This window comes from Lepus europaeus, chromosome 20, assembly GCF_033115175.1.
Source record: "Lepus europaeus isolate LE1 chromosome 20, mLepTim1.pri, whole genome shotgun sequence".
Lineage (NCBI taxonomy): Eukaryota > Metazoa > Chordata > Mammalia > Lagomorpha > Leporidae > Lepus > Lepus europaeus.
In genome coordinates this window covers 59,370,630-59,392,841 of record NC_084846.1, presented here as the reverse complement: position 1 = coordinate 59,392,841, position 22,212 = coordinate 59,370,630, and the positions used below count along the sequence as shown (strand labels likewise).

General features: G+C 49.1%; 1 protein-coding gene across 3 annotated transcripts in view; it reads right to left on the bottom strand.

The window, feature by feature from the left end:
- ABCB4 (ATP binding cassette subfamily B member 4) overlaps positions 1 to 22,212 on the bottom strand; it is a 72,500-nt gene that overhangs the window by 17,301 nt on the left and 32,987 nt on the right. For 2 of the 3 annotated variants that reach the window (XM_062179163.1, XM_062179164.1), the window contains 7 exons: positions 21,036 to 21,197; positions 15,244 to 15,420; positions 10,461 to 10,607; positions 8,891 to 8,995; positions 6,090 to 6,167; positions 4,481 to 4,564; positions 3,623 to 3,826 (listed from right to left, as the gene is read on the bottom strand). In XM_062179163.1, coding sequence (XP_062035147.1) covers positions 3,623 to 3,826; positions 4,481 to 4,564; positions 6,090 to 6,167; positions 8,891 to 8,995; positions 10,461 to 10,607; positions 15,244 to 15,420; positions 21,036 to 21,197 — 957 coding nt within the window. Of the gene's footprint in view, positions 1 to 3,622; positions 3,827 to 4,476; positions 4,565 to 6,089; positions 6,168 to 8,890; positions 8,996 to 10,460; positions 10,608 to 15,243; positions 15,421 to 21,035; positions 21,198 to 22,212 lie in introns of all 3 variants that reach the window. The other variant, XR_009864619.1, reaches the window with a different exon arrangement.

Sequence of the window (22,212 nt, the reverse complement as noted above, 5' to 3'; positions counted from 1 at the left end):
GACGAGCCTGCTTTCCGTATTGGATTAAACCAGTGACACACACCCAGTGGATCTGTGTCCGTCACAGTCTGCAGCACCACGAGGCAGGCACCAACCTGAGCGGCCCTGGGGGTTCAGCAGCCAATGTTGCCCTCTGAGGAGCCACACAGGCTTGTGCAGGTGGTCAGAACGCACAGGGCGAGGAACAGGACAGGTGGGCCAAGAGCCTTGGGCACTACACAGCTGTGGCTTCTGAGAGACTGAGGACAAAAACCTGTGCTTGCCCGTGGCCTTGTGTCAAGTCTTTTACCCAAATTAGCCACAGCCGTTTCCTTGTTCTTACAGCCAAACCACCATTGATGACTGTTAATTGCTGAGGGCTTTAACTATTTTGTCTACATTGTAATTCTGCAGTTGAGTCATCTAACCCATCAGCACTGGGAGCACAGAATCTTACTTCGAGATTGTTTGTTTCATTAGCTTTAAGACGCAGGTCAGTCTCTGTGACCAGAAGAAAGCAAGATCTGGGATAACTGAGGCCAAGTAACTCTGTCCTTAATGAGGAATTAGAGAACACGATAGCTAGCATATGAATCACCTTGAATGAACGATCTACCCAGCCTCACACCATCCTCCAAGCCGATTATTTCTGTTTCCACTTATGAAGTGACTTGTCTACAGTGCCGTCCTCAGTAAACAGCCGACCAAGGATTCCGCACCCGGCCATCCGAGGCCAAGGCCACGCTGCAGACCCACGCGCTGTTCCTCCCCCACTGCACTGTAACTCACAGCTGACAACTTCACATTCAGCCCTTGGATCTCTGGCTGTGGCCACGTTGTGGGTAAGCTTGGTGCTGCAAGGTCCTAATCTCAGTGAGTGGGCAGGGCCTGAGTCGTGGTGCTTGTGAGAAACTTAGGCTATGTTTGCTAAGTTGACCAGCCTGTTGATCAGCCAGTAATTAATAGGCTATGCATAGCTGTATTAACTCCGATGGTAGAATTTTAGATCATCAACTACAGTCATAAACATGATCCTATTCAAACTTCTCAGCACTGCACGCCTCTCCCCTTCACTGCCCAGTAACCAACACCCTCATTATCAAGCCCTTTTCTTGAAAATCCGAATGGGAATGTCCTTAATTCCAATGTACCTTGATCATAATCTGCACCCAGGTAAATGACAGCATATCTTTTCAATTATTTGGGAGTTTTTCTAGAATCTTCTAAGTCGCCTGAGTAAACAAAATTGAACTGTTTGAATTGCTGATAAGTACCAAAGTACCAAAGTTCCCAGTCTCATATTATATACCCGTACTGCAAAAAGTTCATGGGAAATGGCATTAAAAACTAAGCTTATTTTGATGTTAAACTTTTGAAATCCTATGCATTTTTTCATCATGTTATTTTAACACACTATTATGGGGCTGGCGCCACGGCTCAACAGGCTAATCCTCCGTCTTGCGGCGCCGGCACACCGGGTTCTAGTCCCGGTCGGGGCGCCGGATTCTGTCCCGGTTGCCCCTCTTCCAGGCCAGCTCTCTGCTATGGCCTGGGAGTGCAGTGGAGGATGGCCCAAGTGCTTGGACCCTGCACCCCACGGGAGACCAGGAGAAGCACCTGGCTCCTGCCTTCGGATCAGTGCGGTGCGCCGGCTGTAGCGCGCCGGCCGCGGCAGCCATTGGAGGGCGAACCAACGGCAAAGGAAGACCTTTCTCTCTCTCTCACTGTCCACTCTGCCTGTCAAAAAAACAAACAAACAAACAAAAAAACCCACTATTATGTTAAAGTAGCTACTTCAAAAAAATTAGGTGCAGGTACAGCATAGGGAGCTAAGCCTCTGTCTGTTCACTAGCATCCCAAAAGGGTACCAGTTCGTGTCCCAGCTGCTCCTCTTCAGACCCAGCTCTTTGTTTATGGCCTGGGGAAGCAGAGGAGGATGGCCCAAGTGCTTGCGCCTCTGCCACCCATGAGGGAGACCCAGAATAAACTGCTGGCTCCTGGCTTTGGCCATTTGTGGAATGAACCAATTATTTGGGAGTTTTTCTAGAACCTTCTAAGTTGATGAAAATATGAAAGATCTCTCTTGTTTCTAACTTTGTGTTTCAAATAAATCAACTTTTTAAAAAAATTAGATCAGTCGATTTGTTGTTCATGATCTGATTCTTAAAAATAAAGACATGCCTGGTGCAACTTCTCATTTCACACAGGTGGAAAACAAGGGCCAAGAAAGCTGGGGACCTTTGTCAACATCACGCTCCCCAAGTGGCAAGGTCACCGACAACTTGTAATATTGCTCAATTCCATCTGCCTGCTCCTGCCAAAGTTCTGACAACTGCCCGTGTTAGCCACCTTTAAAAGAGCTAAACCCATTATCTCAGCTAGGTTCAAGATGTTTTCTTCCAGGTAACTTGTCCAAGAAACATTTATTTTCCAGTCTGACAATTTTCCCTTCCAATATGCGGAGAGTGGGGCAGGGGGTGGGGGTGGGGAGACAGAACGACAGGTGCTTCTCCAGCAGCCACAGCAAGGTGCCGGGATGCTCTTCAAGAACTGAGGGCACGCAGGGACGCACAAGCCGGGGAACTACAGAGTCCCAGGAGCTGCAACCCAGGGAGGACGCGGGGTAGAGGTGAGACAGAAGCCTTCTGACAAAACGGGGGGGGGGGGGGGGGCAGACACTGGTGAGGAGACTGGGAGAGGAGCTGGCTGCAGAGAACTGGGAACGTGGAAACTGCACGAGGAACGCCCGTCTCACCCTGGATGCCACACATCTGGAGAGAGCTGCTCCGCCTCTGAGGCTCTCTTCCTTGGAGAGACCCTGTCTGCCCCACTGTTCTAGCGGAGGGGAAGCCCAGCTGCGTGATGCTTGCTTCGGTTTATGAAATGTGGTGCTGGACAAAGTGCATCTCGGTGATTTCACTTCCCATGTGTCCGTGAAGGAATACCGCTCCATAAGACAGAGAGAAAACGAGTTCACAGCCGGAACGTAAACATTTAAGGGCGTGGGAAGAAAACATCTTGAACCTAGCTGAGATTTACGTAGATTTAGACACATTTAAACACAACAAGGCTGTAGAGACACAAGCTTTGAAAGCAGACCTGGACTTGAATCCCCGACACACCTTCAGCTTCTGTTTGCCTCTCAGGCTGGACGTTTGCAAACCCGAGGTAACAGCAGCGTCTCAGGAGTACTGAGAGGGAGCAACGAGTGGGAGCACACACACTGCCCGGTACGAGGCTCAAGTCAGCCACGGCCCGAGAGGCAGAGCCACAACCGGGGCATCACTGCCCCCTGGTGGCCGCCGTGCCCAGGCACGGAACTCCTAGCCGAGACGCTCAGGTGAGGTGCTCTCTGGTACTGGCAAACGCTTGCTCTTCCACAGGCCGCCTCTGCCCTGGGGTCCCCTAATGTGTGACTCAAGGTGACATCTGTCCCAACAATGGCACGGCGCACATGAGGTGAAAGGTGGTGTATCCTCTGAAAACCCAGAGGTCCTGTAGGGTGCTCAGTTAAGTGCTTTACACATCATCCCCTTTCCAAGTCCTAGGCAAGAACACACGTGGCGCTGAGAACTGGGACTGGAAGTGACAGGACCCGTGTCTGAGAAGCCACCAACGCGGACCGAAGCCCTGCCCGACCCACCTTTCCAGCCGCTTCCAGCTCTTTTTTATCTCTCTTGGCGTTTCCGGCCAGCATCTTCATTTCAACAATTCCTGACACAGCAATAATCGGAACAACCGACAGCAGCAAAAGGGTCAACTGCCAACCGTAGATAAATGAGATGATAATGCCGGTGCCAAGGTTGGCCGTGTTCTGGGCGATCAAGGCCAACCTGGTGCCTGTGGCCTGGAAGAGAAGAGCGGGGCGCCGGGCTCAAGTTCCCTGGCCCTTCCCGGCCGCACCTCCGAATGCTTGCGCCTCTCCTGTCAGGCAGCCAACCTCCCAGAACCCCGGGGTCAAGCACGCCCCACTGCGCCCCAGCCACTCTGCGGATGCTGTGAGAGATCTGAGACACAACATCCGCTTCTCCAGAGGGCTCGCATCCCCAGCAACCGTCCGCCTCGGGACACCCAGCAGCAGGAATCCGCGTTTGTACCTCTCAGGACAGAGGACACTGCAGCGGGCTAGAGCTGTCCCCGCCTCCCCGCCCCCACCAGCGTCGGGCTGGGGACCCAGCCCCTCAGCGTCAGCCTTCCCCTGGAGGCAGCGCTTGGCTCAGGGTTACCCATGTGCCCCACGGCTTCTGAGAGGTGCTGGAGGCACACGTGTGGGCCTGTACCCGATCTAACATCTGCAGGCGGCCATCCTGCCGCCAGGGGAGCTGGGGCTGGAGCTCAGAGCCACACCGCGGGAGGGCACCTGACTGCTGAGGCAGCGGGCCAGCCAGCCTGGACCTAACCTCCCTGTGTCTGCGCAGCCAGCTGGGCCGGTGCTCTGCTCTCCGGCAGCTGCAGCTGTGTGTGTGGCAGAGAAAAACACCAGAAGAGGCAGTCTACCTACTCCTTGGACTTGGGCAGCATCCGTGGCAAGTCTTGTAGAAAGTGCACCAGTACTGTTTTTATGATCATCAAACCAGCTCATGTCCTACGGTACAAAATACATCTTGCAATTAGTTTGAAAGTAGAACAAAACGTGCAAAGTCAGACAAAACCTCCTGCAGCTGCCGTGCTGAGGAAATGTCCACACTTCACAGGGGTACTGAGGTTTGGGGGAGACCTCACATGTACTGGAAAGTCCTGCGCCCTGAACACCCCCACGCCCAGACCACTCTGCAGCGATGGGGAACATCTCAATTGGGGGCAGGGCCCAGGTGGCAGCCTTGCCCCCTGCCAGCTACATGAGGGCATCCCATCCACCCCATGTTTACAGACACACCCTCTGCCCTCTTTGGTGGTGTTCCCCCACAGATGGTGGTGGAGCCATGCAGGATACATCCTGGAAAATTCTAGGCAGGAGAAAAGCAACCTTTTTTTTTTTTTTTTTTTTTTTTTTTTTTTGACAGGCAGAGTGGACAGTGAGAGAGAGAGACAGAAAGAAAGGTCTTCCTTTGCTGTTGGTTCGCCCTCCAATGGCCGCTGCAGCTGGCGCGCTGCGGCCAGCACACCGCGCTGATCCGATGGCAGGAGCCAGGTGCTTCTCCTGGTCTCCCATGGGGTGCAGTGCCCAAGCACCTGGGCCATCCTCCACTGCACTCCCTGGCCACAGCAGAGAGCTGGCCTGGAAGAGGGGCAACCAGGACAGAATCCGGTGCCCCGACCGGGACTAGAACCCGGTGTGCCGGCGCCGCAAGACGGAGGATTAGCCTAGTGAGCTGCAGCGCCGGCTAGCCCTGACTTCTTACCACGTTCTTGTTTGTTTCTAAAATAAGGGTTAAAAGCTTATGTCTGAGTATATTTGAGTTTTAGGTACAAGCTATTCATCCATAGCATTGTTTACTTTCCTGAAAAATAATTTTCCTAGCAAGTGTTTAAAAGATGCTGAAACAAGGTGGCAAATTCAGACTTGCTCAAAATGTTCTGCTGTTGTGTGCCTTTTTTGAATAGGAATTGAATGGATTTCCTGCCCACTGGAAGGTTAAGATTCTAGTCTTCGCTCAGGCCTTGCCTAGGAAAACAGACTTGGTGTTTGCACACCTAGACATGTCCTGCACTAGACCAAGAACTTATCAAGAGTCAACAATGTCTGAATGTATTACCCAGTGAATTAGTATGGAAACACAGCTCAAGTAAGACAGGAACAACATTCAGTCACAAATACTCAGGAAAGCCTATACTTGGTGTGACTGTGGTACACGAACTTGAACGCTGCCATGCACTTCTTTGTTTAAGGGCATCCTAGGGGCACAAGGACTCCCAGGGCCGGTACAGGATCCAGAGAACAGATACAGGTCCTGGGAAATGAGTGTCCACATGTCTGGAGACGGTTATAGAACAAGCCAAAGGCTGCCGAAACGACACCCACCCCCATGAAAACCCTGAGCAGTCTTTGCAAACTGCAGGACCAGAAAAAAGGCAGGAGCCTGACTGAGCTCTGCATGAAACACACACGTAAAACCAGGAAGAAGAGAGAGGTCCAGAAACCGGAAGGCATCGCCAGTGCGCGCACGTACCTGCCTCAGCATGGCTCTGAAAGCCATCGACCGCAGCCTCGTGGTGAGGATCTCGCCAGCTTTCCCAAACGTGAAGCCCTGGTGGGGAACAAAGGCCGTTGTCCCTTTTGATCATCACTAGTATTCTGACAGGTGCATGTGTTACCCAGCCATTCAAATAAAAAAATCTGAGACTGAATACTAACTCAAAGTCTCAACTTAAGATACTTGCACAGTCTAATCATGAGTGTGTATCTGAGTCATAAGCCTGAAAGTGTCCACTTCAGGCTTCTAAGGCATTCTAGGTGGGTTTAGATTTCAAATCTTTCAAGGACAACAGCTCAGTGACAAAGATACTGTATTCTATTCCAATTTGCAGAATGTTCTTAACACATTGTCAATAAACCACTTTTTTTTTTTTTTTTTTTTTGTGGACAGGCAGAGTGGACAGTGAGAGAGAGAGACAGAGAAAGGTCTTCCTTTGCTGTTGGTTCACCCTCCAATGGCCGCCGCGGCTGGCGCGCTGCGGCCGGCAAACTGCGCTGATCAGGAGCCAGGTGCTTCTCCTGGTCTCCCATGGGGTACAGGACCCAAGTACTTGGGCCATCCTCCACTGCACTCCCGGGCCACAGCAGAGAGCTGGCCTGGAAGAGGGGCGACTGGGACAGAATCCGGCGCCCCGACCGAGACTAGAACCCGGTGTGCTGGCGCCGCAAGGCGGAGGATTAGCCTAGTGAGCCACAGCGCCGGCCCAATAAACCATCTTTAGTAACAAAATCAAGAATACCTTTCAGCTCATGCAGTGCCAGGGAGCATGCACTTAATTTATTTTTTAAAGATTTGTTAGAGCTTGTCTTGTGGTGCAGAGGATCATGCTACAGCCTGTCACACCGGTATCCCCTGTGAGTGCTATTTCCAGTTCTGGCTGCTCCACTTCCAATCCAGCTCCCTGCTAATGCTCCTGGGAAGGCAGCAGAAGATGGCCCAAGTATTTGAGCCCCTACCACCCATGTGGGAGACCTGGATAGTGTTCCGGGCTTCTGGCTTCAGCCCAGCCCAGCCCTGGCAATCGGAAAATGAACCAGTGAATCGAAGATTGATTTCTTTCTCTTGTTGCACCTTTCAACTTAATTATTGAAAGCCCAGAGCAACAGAGAGAGTGAGAGTGATCTTTTCTTTTTTTAAAGATTTATTTTATTTATTTGAAAGTTAGAGAGGCAGAGACAGACAGAGAGGTCTTCCATCCACTGGTTTACTCCCCAAATGGCCACAACAGCCAGAGCTGTGCCAATCCTAAGCTGGGAACCAGGAACTTCTTCCGAGTCTCCCACGTGGGTGCAGGGGCCCAAGGACGTGGGCCATCTACTGCTTTCCCAGGGCATAGCAGAGAGCTGGATGGGAAGAGGAGCAGCCCGGACTAGAAACGGTGCCCATCTGGGATGCAGGCCAGAGCATTAACGCTGCTCCACAGTGCCAGTCCAAGAGTGATCTTTCATCCATTGGTTCACTCCCCAAACCTAGTAATGGCCAGGGCTAGGACAGGATGAAGCCAGGAGCCTAGAACTCCATCCAGGTCTCCTACATGGGTGGCAGGGGCCCAAGTACTTGAACCATGTTCCACTGCCTTCCTAGGTGCACTAGCAGGAACCTGGATCAGAAGCAGAGCAGCCGGGATGCCCACTGGCACTCTCATATGGAATAATACCATCTCACGAGGGGCCTGCTTTAGTATCACACCCTGGGAGAGTTGCCAGTTCCGTTACACAGTCCCTCTGCTCTCAGGCTGGGGGAACAATTAAGCTATTCTTCCTCCCCAAGCTCCTTGACAGACAATTCCCTGCTTCCTAATTACCACGTGCAAACTGGAGAGCAGCCCAGACATTTGGAGGCAACTGGCTGATGCTGACCTCTAGCCACACGGGGTGCAGGGAAGCCACTCCGCTGAGCTAACAGGTCGGGCAACCATGCAGGGGTGAGTCTGCTCCAGGTGTGCCTTGTCCAGGACCGGTGTGTCCTCACCTCCCCCTCTGCAGCAGACTGCTCTGGGCAGCCACGGGCACCCCAGTTCATATGTGAATGCCACCATCCCTGCAGCCCCCACACTTATGTAACTCACCCGCTCCCTCACACGCTGGGCCTGGAGCTGGGTCAGAGCACTCAGATGCAACTGGCAAAGTCATGATCCCGAAACACAAAGTTTGTCTTCCTGTTACCATGGGTCCAACAACACTAAGAGAAGCAACCCTGGCACGCCTGGGTGACATGATTTGCCAACTTCATGACTGTATTTTAAAGGTCTGTGTGATGCTCACCAGGTTAAGGAGATCAATGAAATTTGGTAGAAGCCTAACTATGTAGAAAAGTACAATTAGGGCAAGTTTGGGTAGTTCATCTTGGTCAGGTCTACAGTACTGGACTGCAAAGCATATGTTCTTTCCAGGAGTTTATCAATTAAGTAGCAAAAGGTCAGAGAAGTTACTTGGCACCACATAAATAACAACAAAGAAGAAATGCTGCTGTGCTGTGTTTTGCCTGTTTGCAACCTGGTGAGTTGAAGAGGGTCTCACACTCTCTGTGAGCTCAAGTGTCTTTCCCCTAGCAGTGAGTGTTTGCTGAAGACAATCTGAGAACTCAAGGTCACTCAGCACGCACCCAGCTGGCACCCAGCTCACCCTGTCCTCTTGGCGAGTCTGACCTCCAAAACAGCCTCTTGCCAGCTGTCTGCCACGCACTGCAGACTTGGGCTCTGGAAGCTCCATTAGGTTGTCGTTGCTTCCACTGAACCACAGCCTAGATCAGGAAGGGCAAGCGTGGGTGCCTACCTGAAGGAAGAAAGTAAAGAAGGAGAGGATCCCCAGCCCCAGGAACAGCAACGAGAACATGTTGCACTTCTGCTGCTTCACCGCATCGTCCCCGGGGCCAAAAACCTGCAGAGGAACACGGGAAACAGCCGCTTGGGTTGCGCCACCAATCCTCACTGATTCCTCCAGGAGCCCCAGCCTGGACATCCCAGTTTTAAAACTACAGTTTGTGATAAAATATACAGAACATACAATTTAGCCTTTTGGCATTTTGAGTGTGTGATGCAGTGGCACCAAAAACATCCCTGCTATGGTGCAAGCCGCACCACCCTCCGTCTCTAGGATTTCCTCGTCTCCCCAGACTGAAGCTGCATCCCCTCTCAGCCCCCGGGAACCCTCTGTTCTGCATTCCAGCTCTAGGGGTTTGAGGACAGCCTGGGTGTTAGCATGGGTGGAAGCACTGCGTGCGGACTTGAAGTGGCTGCACATTACAGTGTTTACCCCTCTTCCTATCTCCTCCCTGACCCTGGCCCCAGCCTTCACCCTCTCCTCGGGGCCTCAGCTAGGGGCCCCCCCGATCATCGCACCTCAAGGAGCACTGTCTACCGTCTACTCTCCTACCGCCCTATCCTGCTTTCAAGACTCTCATTATCCCTCGACACCCTACAAACTTGGTTCTGCTGGGGTGCTGTGTCTGCCACAGTAGGTAGTATGTTGTTTTTCCTGTGTACCGTGAATCTCCAGGGCCAGGGATAGTACTTGGCACAAGGGAGAGGCCCAAAATAAACTGTAGGCCCCAGCTCTTGAATTGCAAGAGAGCTGGGGACTGCCTTATTTTGACATTTTAAAAGCCTTGGAGTCTTGTTTTTGTTTATGTTCTTAACTATAGACCAATGTTCAATGTCATAGGTATAAAAAGCACTTAACCTGATGGAGATAATTCATGCTTAATCAAGAGGTCTCACCATAATGTTAGAGGTTGGCTAAGGGGATTACACAACATATGTTCTGGGTTTCTGGAGGTAACTGCCAATGAAGATCCCCAGTGAACTGAACTGAATGGGTCAGCGGGAGCTTTCGTCCCCCGTCTCAGATTCCCGAAGTCTTGGAAGGACGGCAGAAACAGTGACGGAGTGGCTGTCACTTCTGAGCATTTACTACGAGGCAGACACCCTTAAGTGCTTTCCAGACGATTGCCTCTTAATCCTCAGCCATCCTCTGAGCAGCTGACTTTACAGGTGCAGATACTGAGGTGGAGAGAGGAAGGCATCTTGCCCAGTCTGGCCAGGCAGGGGGACACGGAGCCTGGACTCCCATGAGACCTAGGACTTCCTCCACCTGCTCCCCAACGCCCTGGGAGATGTGGGCTAGCTCCTCTCCACTAGCCAGGGGCCATCACTGCCTGAACCCAGTTTCCCCAAGGTGTAGAGAACGCAATGCCATTCTTCATGGATTTTACATTTTATAATTTCATTAATATCCTCTCAGAATGGCTCAAAGGCTGCTTTTCTGTTCTTTGTTCCTCATAGAGGAGTTGCGGACGTTGGCCTGGTTTAATTTCAGTCTGCGTCCGCCCTGGTCTCACACCCACCGCGATCATCTCAGAGAATATGACTGAAAAGGCCGGCTGGAGAGCCCCGTTGGCGACGGCACACACTGTTCCCACCACGAAGTAGGGCCATTCGGTCTTGTTCAGTTTCAAGATCTTCAGGAATGACACCGGTGGCACAGTGGCATCCTAGAAGACAGAAAGATCAGGACACAGGGGTCACGACCCAGCAGTGCCCAGAGCTGGCAGACCCAGGAAGGGCCAGAGTGCTGAGATGCAGAGGGCACCGACCAGTTCCTGGAGAGCACACAGGGGACACAAAACACCACCAGCAGCCGCAGATGACGCAAGCTGAGTACGACCGTCCACTCAAGAGGCAGTCTGTGGTGTGCCCAGCCAGCCTGCATCTTAGCCTCAGCAGGGCGAGAAGCAGCAGGACGGGGGCACAAAACCCCCGAGAGTCTAAGTCTCTGCTCGGCACTCACACAGCTGCACCAGTGTGCTGGGCACGACGGGGCTCTTTCCCGCCTGGAGGGGGCAGCCCTGCTTCCCTAACAGGAATGGCGTCAGATCGGATGACACAGCCCGTGTGGTGGGCGAGAAATGCCTGCAGATCCAGGATGCCACTACTGGCCTCGCTCTCCCTGCCACAGACCCCCGCCCAGTGCTGCCTTTCCCGTGACATGTCCCCAGCTCCAAAAGCAACCACTCAGGCTCCTTTCTGCACTGTTTCCTGAACAAACATTCCCGATTTCAGAGCTTAGCTTGTTTTGTGCCTCTTGTGTCTGCTTTATATACCTCCATTTCCAGTGTCAGTTACACTCACAGGTGCAGACTATGTCTTAAAATTCTTAGGACTCAGTGCCCCACGCTGTGGCATAGCCGGTAAAACCGCTGCCCATGTCACTGGCATCCAATGTGCTGCTCCACTTCTGATCCAGCTCTCTGCTAATGCACCTAGGAAAGCAGTAGAAGATGGCCCAAGTGCTTGGGCCCCTGCATTGATGTGGGAGACCTGAAGAAGCTCCTGGCTTCAGAAGTGCCCAGCCCCAGCTGTTGCAGCCATTTGGGGAGTGAACCAACGCATGGAAGATCTTTCTGTGACTCTTGCTCTAATTCTGCCTTTTAAATCAATACATAAATCTTAAAAAAAAAAATAACCCGATTCTTGGCACATACCAGATTCTCAGCAAATGTTAAACAAAATGCTCAACCATAAATGTTTCAGGTATCGTAAAGGAGGACATTCTGGGGTGGGTGCTGCTGTTCAGGTTAGGGTTAGGATCCTGGCTCTGCTTCCTGACTCCAGCTTCCTGCTAGTACAGATACTGAGAGGCAGCAGCTACGGGCTCAGGTGGTTGGGTTCCTGCTACTCAAGAAGGAGATCTAGACTTTCTGGTTCTTGTTTTTTTGGGCCAAACCCACCTGTTGCATGCATTTGGGGCTGAACCAGTCAATGGGAAATCTCTCTCCCTGTGTGTGTGTGTGTGTCTGTGTGTGTCTCAAAAACAAAAAGAAGATCTTGACGCTAGAAGCAGGTCAACATTAAATTATAAACAGAGGTAGATACGGCATCTTACAGCCTTCAGGTCATTTCAACAGGTTCTATCTGTGAATGTGAAATAGAGAGCAGAGAAGTAGGGTCTACTCAGCCCTTCTTTCAAACTGCACGTCTCTTCTGTGTTCAATGCATTACATCCTAGCCAGCTGGCACTTTCTCTTAGTCCCAGTCTCCAGTATCAAAAATGAGCCTTGGTGGCCAGTGCCCAGCTCAATAGGCTAATTCTCTGCCTGTGGCGCAGGCACACCGGATTCTAGTCCCAATCGGGGCACCGGATTCTATCCTGGTTGCTCCTCTTCCAGGCCAGCTCTCTGCTATGGCCCGGGAAGGCAGTGGAGGATGGCCCAAGTCCTTGGGCCCTACACCCACATGGGAGACCAGGAGAAGCACCTGGCTCCCGGCTTCAGATCTGCACAGTGCGCCAGCCATGGCGGCCATTGGAGGGTGAACCAATGGCAAAAGGAAGACCTTTCTCTCTGTCTCTATCCACTCTGCCTGTCCAAAAAAAAAAAAAAAAAAAAAAAAAAGCCTCGGGGCCAGTGCTGTGTTGTAGCCACCTGCATGCTGGCATCCCATATGGGTGCCAGTTCAAGTCCTGGCTGCTCCACTTCCGATCCAGCTCTCTGCTATGGCCTGGGGAAGTAGAAGATGGCCCAAGTACTTGGGCCCCTGCACCCATGTGGGAGACCTGGAGAGGCTCCTGGCTCCTGTCTTTGGATTGGCACAACTCCAGCCACTGTGTCCAGCTGGGAAATGAACCAGTGGATGGAAGACCTCTCTCTTGCTCTCGCCTACTCTCTCTCTGCCTCTCCTTCTCTGTGTAACTCTTTCAAATAAATAATCTTTAAAAAAAATGAGCCTCTCCTCAGGTTGCTGCTCTTCAACACACACACACAACAGGTTTCCCCAGGCCCCTCTAGGCAAACATCATTTCTTTTTGTACAATTTTTTAAATCCCTTTGTGATGGCACTTAGGACAATCTTGTTGGTGATGGCACTTTTGCCTCCCACTTCTCTGTCTTCAAGAGAAATGCTCCTCTAGCTAGACTCTAGAGGCAGGAGTCTGGCCTAACGGTTAAGTCGACTCTAGAGGCAGGAGTCTGGCCTAACGGTTAAGTCAACTCTAGAGGCAGGAGTCTGGCCTAACGGTTAAGTCAACTCTAGAGGCAGGAGTCTGGCCTAATGGTTAAGTTGCCCGTGACCCACATCAGAGGGCATGGGCTTGATTCCCAGCTCCAGCTCTTGACTCCAGCTTCCTACTCATGCAGACTGCAGGAGGCAGCTGTGACGGCTCAAGTAATTGGGTCCTTGTCACCCACTTGAGCACTTGGACTGTGTCCCTAGTTGCTGGCTCCAGGCCTGGCCCAGCCTTAGCTGTTGCAGGTATTTGGGGAGTAAAGTAGTGGTTGGGAGCTTATTCTCTCTCCTGTATCTCTCTTTCTGAGTGAATGAATGAATGAATGAATTTTTAACAAATAAAATATCAGTCTCTAAAGATTTATTAAAAGAACTCTCAAATGAAAAAAAAAATGAAAAGTAGGTAATTCCACAGCTAAAAAGGGGAAAATTATTTATCTTACTTAGGATAATGAACCTCCACAATAGCACAACTGTTACTCTTCCCATAACTATACTTTCTTTAGAGAAAAAAGAAAGAGATTTATTTATTATAAAGGCAGAGTTACAGAGGAAAAAAAAAATAAAGAGACGTCTTCCATCTGCTGGTTCATTTGCCAAATGCCTTCAACAGCTAGGGCTGCACCAGCCTTAAACCAGGAGCCAGGAACTCCCTCTGGGTCTCCCATGTGGACACAGGGGCCCAAACACTTGGGCCACTTTCCACTGCCTTCCCAGCCCATTGGCAGGGAGTTGGATTGGAAGCCGAGCATCCAGGACTCGAACCAGCACTCATATGGGGCATTGGCATTGCAGGTAGCAGCTTAACCTGCTGCACACAACATCGCCCTCCCTCTCCCACACAATATACTAAGACCCTAAAAGAGCCTTTGTAACCTCTGCAATACATAATAACGCTATCAACTATTGGCTGGATTAGATTCCTCAGGCCAACACAAGAGTAAAAGGAAACTTGGCTTGTATCAACAAATAATACCCAACTGTATCAAAACCATACCTTGAAATAAAATGCCTTTTGTTAGAATGGATTCCCTCTCTATTTTAAAATTACCTAATTTGAATTAACATCCTGAGTGTTCAGGTGAGGAATGTTAAATAAATTTTTGTTATTTCTGGCCATTCCTTCCTTTTTCCTAGAGAATTCCACTCTTATTCAGAGCACCTATATATAGCAATAAGATTCAGTTTCCCACACTGCCTTGCAGCTGGGTATAGCCATGTGATTCAGTTATGGCCAACGATGTATAAGTACTGCACAGGACTGACTGTTGGAAACCTTTCTTCCTACTGCCTGGAACACAGGTGTGACAGCTTAACCTTCAGGGGTCATCTTAGGTTCACCTGAGGCAGACTCCACACCCAGGATAATGAAGACAACGATCAGAGGAGCCTGAATCCATAGGGACTCTGGAGCCCTTGGTTTTTTATCTACAATTTTTTTCTTATGTGAGAGAGAAATACAAACTCTTAAATTTGCTAAGATTGATGTTATTCTAGGTTTTCTTTATAGTTAGTCAAACGTGATTCTATGTAACAGCAAATGCAAATATCAAGCCTTTGAATTTTGCATTAGCCCTATTACCTCTGGACCTCAAAGATGAATGGAATCTTTAATGTCAATATTAAGCATCCCAATGCATAGATTACCCTTTTGGATCCATGCTTTTCCCACTGTAAGTCCATTTTAAATTAGAATTGATTTTAATTCACTATCACATGCATTTCAAATTCCTTTTTTAAAAAACAGTGTGTCTCATAGTGGGAATAATCTGTGTCTGAAAACATTTGCAATACTAAGAATTTCAAGAGCAAAACAATAAATAATTAATTGTTTAAAATTTTATTTATTTGAAAGGCAGGCAGAGAGAGAGATACCTCTCAACATTGGTTCACTTCCTGATGGCCAGGGCTAGGCTGAGGCCACAGCCAGGAGCCAGGAACTCAATCCAGGTCTGCTGTGTGGGTGGCAGGGACCCAAATACTTTAGTCATTACTGCTGCCTCTGAGGGTCTGCATTAGCAGAAGCTAGAGTTAGAACCAGGAATTGAACCCAGATACTCGGAGGTGGAATGTGAGCACCTTAGGCCAAATGCCCTCAAGACTTAATTCAAGTGGAAAACAACTTACAAGTTCACTGTCTTCTGTATCATGGCCATTCTGATGCATTCGTGAATTTCTAATGCTTTTATGGGTAGAATTCCTAACTATTCCAGATTTCCAGCCATTTGGGGCCATAGCAGTGGTAGCCTCTTCACCATTTAGTTCAACTTCATATTCTTCTGACTGAATCTGGTTCCCTGATGTCTGAAATAAAAGCAGAACACGAAAACACATGTGTGTGTTGTAGGGCAGGGTCCAGACAGATGTAACCTCCCAAGTTCAGAACCATAACGCAATTGTGAATACTACGTGGGTCAAGATGTTTATAATCTCTAGCAGCTTTTCAACCAAAATCAGTGGGAAAATGATAAAAATGTTCATCAATACACAGAAGCAAAAAGGTTAAAAAATGACAAGAAGGTTAAATTTAATTTGGACAAGAAAATTGAAATATAAAAAGTACTCTCTAAACGTTTAAAGATAAGCTCTGCCTAATCCAGCAGTAATGTAGACGTTTCTCTGAGGTGGAAAAATCCAGAAAACAAGTTGTGACCACATGAGAGGGAAAGGAGGGAAGAAGAAAGAACAAAACACTGCCAAGGGCTCAATTAAAGCCACCGACAAGGGAGAAGGAGGGAGGGCCTGCTCACTACCAGAAGAAACAGCTCTCCTCCTCCATCAGCTCACTCATCCTCTTTCCGGGCAGTCCTGCGCCGACTCAGGCCTCACCAGTGGGGTCCCGAGACGGAGGCCCAGCCTCACTGCTGCTGTGGGGTCCATTTCCTCTGTAAACAGGGTAGGAGTGGCGTTTCAAAAACTCCTGGTTCAAAGCTGATGAGGGAACAGCAAGCCACGCTGCCCTGGGCATTAGGTCTGTCCCTGTTCCCTGCCTGCTTGTTCTCGTCCACACATTTAGATAAACCTCAAGGGCTGATCCAGGACCTCAGTCGCTGCAGTACGGTCTTGTTCCTGGTCTCCCCGTCAGCTTCTGCCCCAGATCCAGCGTTGTGGCTGGTGTCTCACTGCACGCACAGACTCTGAAGTGATGTCTGTTTACCGCCTGCTCTTAGCTCTCTGGTTGTGCTTTCAGTGCTTGGCCGAACGCGAGCGCCGTCCGTGAGTCTACGTGTTGCCTTGAACAACGCTGCTAGGACTCGTTCTGCTTAGCGGACTGCCTTACTTGCAGATTCTGAAACTACCTGATCGCAATTCATAACCAAAACCAACCTAGGCTAAAGACAGCGTAACTGCTGACCTCCAGTCTGACTTCCATCTATGCCCACTCTGCTAACAGATCCCAAGAGCAGCTCAAAGACCACCCAGCTGCTGAAGCCTGGAGCCCTCAAAATCTGACTTAGAGAAGTCAAACTGGGCCACCGCTCATGAGGCCTCCTCTTCACTTTTCCTCCTTTTCTCACCTCCGTGCTATCAGGAGATTCATCTCAATGGACAGTTCTTCCAATAAGCAGTTCAGATTTTAACTCCCTTCTATTGCCAAAGGAACATGACCTGTTTCTCTCATATTTTTCTGTACCTGACTCAAGGCACTCATTTAGTTGGTAAAAGAGGCTTTAGCTGAACAGCTCGTGAGCTCAAAACCAGGAATGAAAAGGATATATTTGAAGCCAATAGCCCTTATTTCTACACCTACGTATATTCCAGCTGGATCAAAAGTTTAATTGCAAAAAGTAAAACAACCGGGGCCGGCGCCGTGGCGCAGTAGATTAATCCTCTGCTTGTGGTAGCGGCATCCCATATGGGCGTCGGTTCTAGTCTCGGCTGCCCCTCTTCCGATCCAGCTCTCTGCTACGGACTGCGAAAGCAGAAGAAGATGGCCCAACTCCTTGGGCCCCTGCACCCACATGGGAGACCTAGAAGAAGCTCCTGGCTCCTGGCTTTGGATTGACGCAGCTCTGGCTGTTGCAGCCATCTGGGGAGTGAACCAGCAGAAGGAATAACGGTCTCTCTGTCTCTCCCTCTCACTGTCTGTAACTCTACCTCTCAAATAAATAAATAAAATCTTAAAAAACAAAACAAAACTAAGACAACCAGGGCCGGCAATGCAGTGTAGCAGGTAAAGCCACTACCTGCAGGACCGGCATCCCATATGGGCATTGGTTCATGCCCCGGCTATTCCACTTCTGACCCAGCTCTCTGCAATGGCCTGGGAAAGCAGTAGAGAATGGCCCAAGTCCTTGGGGCCCTGCACCCATGTGGGAGACCTGTAAGAAGCTCCTGGCTCCTGGCTTCGGATCGGCATGGCTCCAGCAGTTACGATCAATTGGGGAGTGAACCAGCAGATGAAAGACCTCACTCGCTCGCTCTTTGCCTCTCCTTCTCTGTATGTGTAACTCTGACTTTAAAAGAAAGATGCTTAGATTTTTAAAAATAAAATAATTACATTTAATAAACAGAAAAATTAAAATACATTAAAGAAACAATTAAAAGCCAAGAGCTCATGTAACAGAAAAACTCTGGTAAGTATTTTTAAGAAACCAAACTAAGATAGAATTAAAACCTAGACTAGAGGGGTAGGCTTTTGGTACAGTGGGTAAGATGACACTTGAGACATCAGCAACACGTATCGAGTGCGTGAATTCAAGTCATGGCTTTATTTCCAATTCTAGCTTCCTGAAAAGGTGCACCCTGGGAGGTAGCAGGTGATGGCATACATACTTGGATCCCTGCCACTCTCATGGGAGACCTGGATTAAGTTCTGGGCTCCTGGCTTCAGCCCAGCCCAGCCGCAGCTATCTGGGGGGTAACTAGCAGATGGGAAATCAATCTCTGTCTTTCTGTTTGTCTCTCTCTCTCACTCACACACACACACACACACACACACACATATATATATGAAAACATATAAATATATGTATTTTTAGGGGCCAGCGCTGTGGCATAGCAGGTAAGGCTGCTGCCTGCATAGCCGGCATCCCATGTGGGTGCTGGTTTGAGTCCTGGGTACTCCACTTCTGATCCAGCTCTCTGCTATGGCCTGGGAAAGCAGTAGAAGATGGCCCAAGTCCTTGGGCCCCTGCACCTGCACGGGAAGCCTGGAGTAAGCTCCTGGTTTCTGGCTTCGGATCGGCAGAGCTCCAGCCATTGTGGCCATATGGGGAGTGAACCAGGGGGTAGATGACCCCTCTCTCTCACTCTCTCTAACTCTGCCTTTCAAATAAATATTTTTTTTTGACAGGCAGAGTGGACAGTGAGAGAGAGAGAGACAGAGAGAAAGGTCTTCCTTTGCCGTTGGTTCACCCTCCAATGGCCACCGCAGCCGGCGCACTGCGGCCAGCGCATCGCGCTGATCCGAAGCCAGGAGCCAGGTGCTTCTCTTGGTCTCCCATGCAGGTGCAGGGCCCAAGGACTTGGGCCATCCTCCACTGCCTTCCCAGGTCATAGCAGAGAGCTGGCCTGGAAGAGGGGCAACCGGGATAGAATCCGGCGCCCCAACAGGGACTAGAACCTGGTGTGCTGGCGCCGCAAGGCAGAGGATTACCCTGTTGAGCCACAGCGCCGGCCATAAATATATCTTTAAAAATAAATATTTTAAAACTAACCCAAAGCCCAAGCTTCATGAATGCCACAGCTGGTAGAAACATCAGAGATCACGTGAACAAGGGAGGACAACAAACCCCAATCTGCTTAGAAACCTTCCCAAAGTTATTGCCTGGTTGGTTATAGGCCTTTCTATCACATCAGACCACTATTCCATCTTCAAACATAAAATTTTTCCTAGGAAATAAGGCTCAGGGAATGAGTTTGAAAGGTCAGTGCTGCCCACATCTGCTTGCTCACATGGGACACAGCAACAGGACCGCCAAGGGAGAAAGCAGGAACCTCACGTGGGGATCCAACATGGCAACACAGGCAAAAGCACAGAGCCTTGGTAACCTCTCATGATGGGAAACTGAAAGGGATTTAAAGTAGCTCTCTAGATATTTGAGCTGATGAGATGATAAAGACCCCCAAGAGTGACTAGGCCAGGGGAAACAGCTGGCACAGACAGCATGATGACCCCTCCTACTGGAGAATGCTCCGGCAAAGACAAGCCTGAGTCACACAACTTCCTTCATCTGGCATTCTGACTTCGGGGAGTTTGCACATATTAGTAACTACTGTCTGTCATGCATTTATTTTGCATCAAGTCCTTTTTAAAAAAAATAACCACTTTACTGATACATATCAATTTATATGATGGATTCTAAATATTGCCAGTATTCTAATTATGTATCCTAAATATTGCCATTGTGGCACTGGACTGATATCATAATAAAATGTAACTTAAAAATATAATCAACCTACAACAACAACATGGACTGTGTCACATATTTCAGTGACTTTTTTTAGTGCATCCCAGTGTCTGCTCCTAACTCTCCTGGTGGGCTTAATAATGCAAGGTGGACACTGAGGCTCACAGGAGCTAGACTCCTTGTCAGAACACAAGATCATTTTTGACTTAAACTCTTTTGACCACACCAGCCACAGTGGCAGTGTAGGAGAAATACTGGAAATAAACCAAGTAGCCAACTTCAGAGAAATGACTGATGTCACACACTAGTAAAAGAGACTGCAAAGCTGTGAATATTTTAATGATGTGTATCTGAAATGTTAAGAACAAAAATAAGTATGCACATAATTATATCAAAGCAAATATGCTTTTACAAATCTTTAAGAATCCTGTTCAGAAAATATATATATATTAAGAAAATATAGTATTTTTAGATTATTCTATAAGAAACAGTAAAATATCTTATGTATTAATAAGATTAATTATTATCAATGTAACATGGTTTAGGAACTAGAATGAATGATTTTTAAGACAACCCAGCTACTCACTTCCTAGGGCCACGAATCTTGCCTTTGTTCTTATTGAAGTAACACCTTGACAGCAGGGACTCCATTTTGGAGCACTTGAGACTCCATCTTGAGAAAGCACCCCCATCCCCCACCCCGTGAGTCTCTGGTCTGAAACTAGGACCTAAAACGCTCAGACAACAGCAGTCCACTGCAACACAACTTGGCAAAGCATAGAAACCCCCAGCATGATCACTCAAGCTGAAAGACAGAAAGGCTGCACCCGGGTTAATGATAAAATTGTAATTTGTCTACATCTCACATATGATTTAGGCCAATACCTGGATTCATGTCAAGATATTAATTGGTATTGTTAAGATTATAATTAATAATAGTTTCATATAGGCTTTAGGTCAGCTTGACCCTAGTAACCCTGTACTCCCCCTGGTCCTAGCAACCATGTATTCTTCCTCTTGTTTTTTGTGGTTTTTGCCTTTATAAGCCCTGTTGCCTTGGGTTTCGGGGTCAAGAGTTCTTTAGGGCATGAACCCACTCTCCACTGCCAGCAATAAAGGACCATCAAGTTGTTCAATATGTGGTGCTCCTTTGTTTGCACTTGCTCAGATACAACATGATTAGGATCATTACGAGAGAAAATTTAAGGCACACGGGCCCTCTGCTACCACTAGCCATCCTAGCATCATCCCCAACCTCAGGGTGGAAGGACCTGTTACTTTGAACATATTCCACAGGCAATTAAGAAGCTCTGTCCTTCTGTCAAAGAAAAAAAAAGAAAGGAAAAAAAAAAAAAAAGAAGCAGCTCTGTCCTAAGGAATGCATTCATGCCGTCTTTGGCACCTGATTTTCTGCCCCCTTCCCTCTTCCACGGATTCTGAATTAAAGTCTCCAATTTCGACTCTCAGGCATCTTCCTGAGATGTCTTTGTTTCTCAGCCTGGCCCTGGCGGCCTTTATTTTCATCATTTAAAGAATGCTGTATCAGGAGAAGACAGAAGCAGATACCTGCATGGTGACGAGTTTGAAGTACACTCCTTCCTTCTTCATCAGCTCGCTGTGGCTTCCTTGTTCCACGACAACGCCATCTTCCAACCCGGCAATGACATCGGCGTTTCGGACGGTAGACAGCCGGTGCGCTATCACAATGGTGGTGCGGCCTTCCCTGGCCTAGAGCGGGGAGGGACACAACCAAGGGGTGTCAGGGTTGCAGAACTGACACACTACCACTTCACACACACAGGAAGCACTTGCATGCAGGTGGTGTGCGGCTGTTTACACTCCAGCTATCTCTGGGTCTGGAGCAAAGGCGTCACTCTTTGTGAAGGATGAAAGGCAAACTTGAGTTCTGGACCAGACAGAACCAAGGCCTTTTGGTGTGAGGACAGAATATTCTGGAAGTATATGGTCAATGCTAAGAAAACCAAGGTTTCATTATTATTATTATGTCATCAGCAGGCACTATTCTTTCTGACATCCACTAGTCTTATTAGGCCAAAAGCTCACATGACAGCAATGTCAGCGTTTATTCAAGAAAAACAAGCAAAGGTTTAACCTTTGTAGAGTGTTCACACACGTGTCTGAGGAGCTCTGAGCCACATGGTATGTTACAGGCTGGCAGAAACATTTCAGGGAAGTCACTGCCAAGTGACAGCCTTCTCCGGAGCCTAAATGGGGCTCCTCTGGAAGAGCCTCCCCCTGGCTGCCGTTCTGATGGACTGCATGCAGGCAGTCAGGGTGAAAACACACCTCCAGATGAGCAGCTTTCAAACTACGGCTCAAACCTCCCTGAATCAGCATCTCTGGAGTGGAGTGGGGCTGGAAACTTTGCTCTTTAAGAAGCACTTCTAGGGCGGCATTCCATATGGGCACCAGTTCGTGTGCCGGCTGCTCCACTTCCAATCCAGTTCTCTGCTATGGCCTGGGAAAGCAGTGGAAGATGGCCCAAGTCCTTGGGCCCCTGCATCCCTGTGGGAGACGGAGGAAGCTCCTGGCTTCAGATCGGCACAGCTCCAGCCACTGCGGCCAACTCGAGAGTGAACCAGCAGGTGGAAGACCTCTCTATCTCTCTGCCTATCCTTCTCTTTCTGCGTAACTCTTTCCAATAAATAACTCTAAAAAAAAAAAAAAAAAAAAAGGCAGCGCCACTGGTGATTTTCATGGATTCCAAAGCTGCAAATCTCCC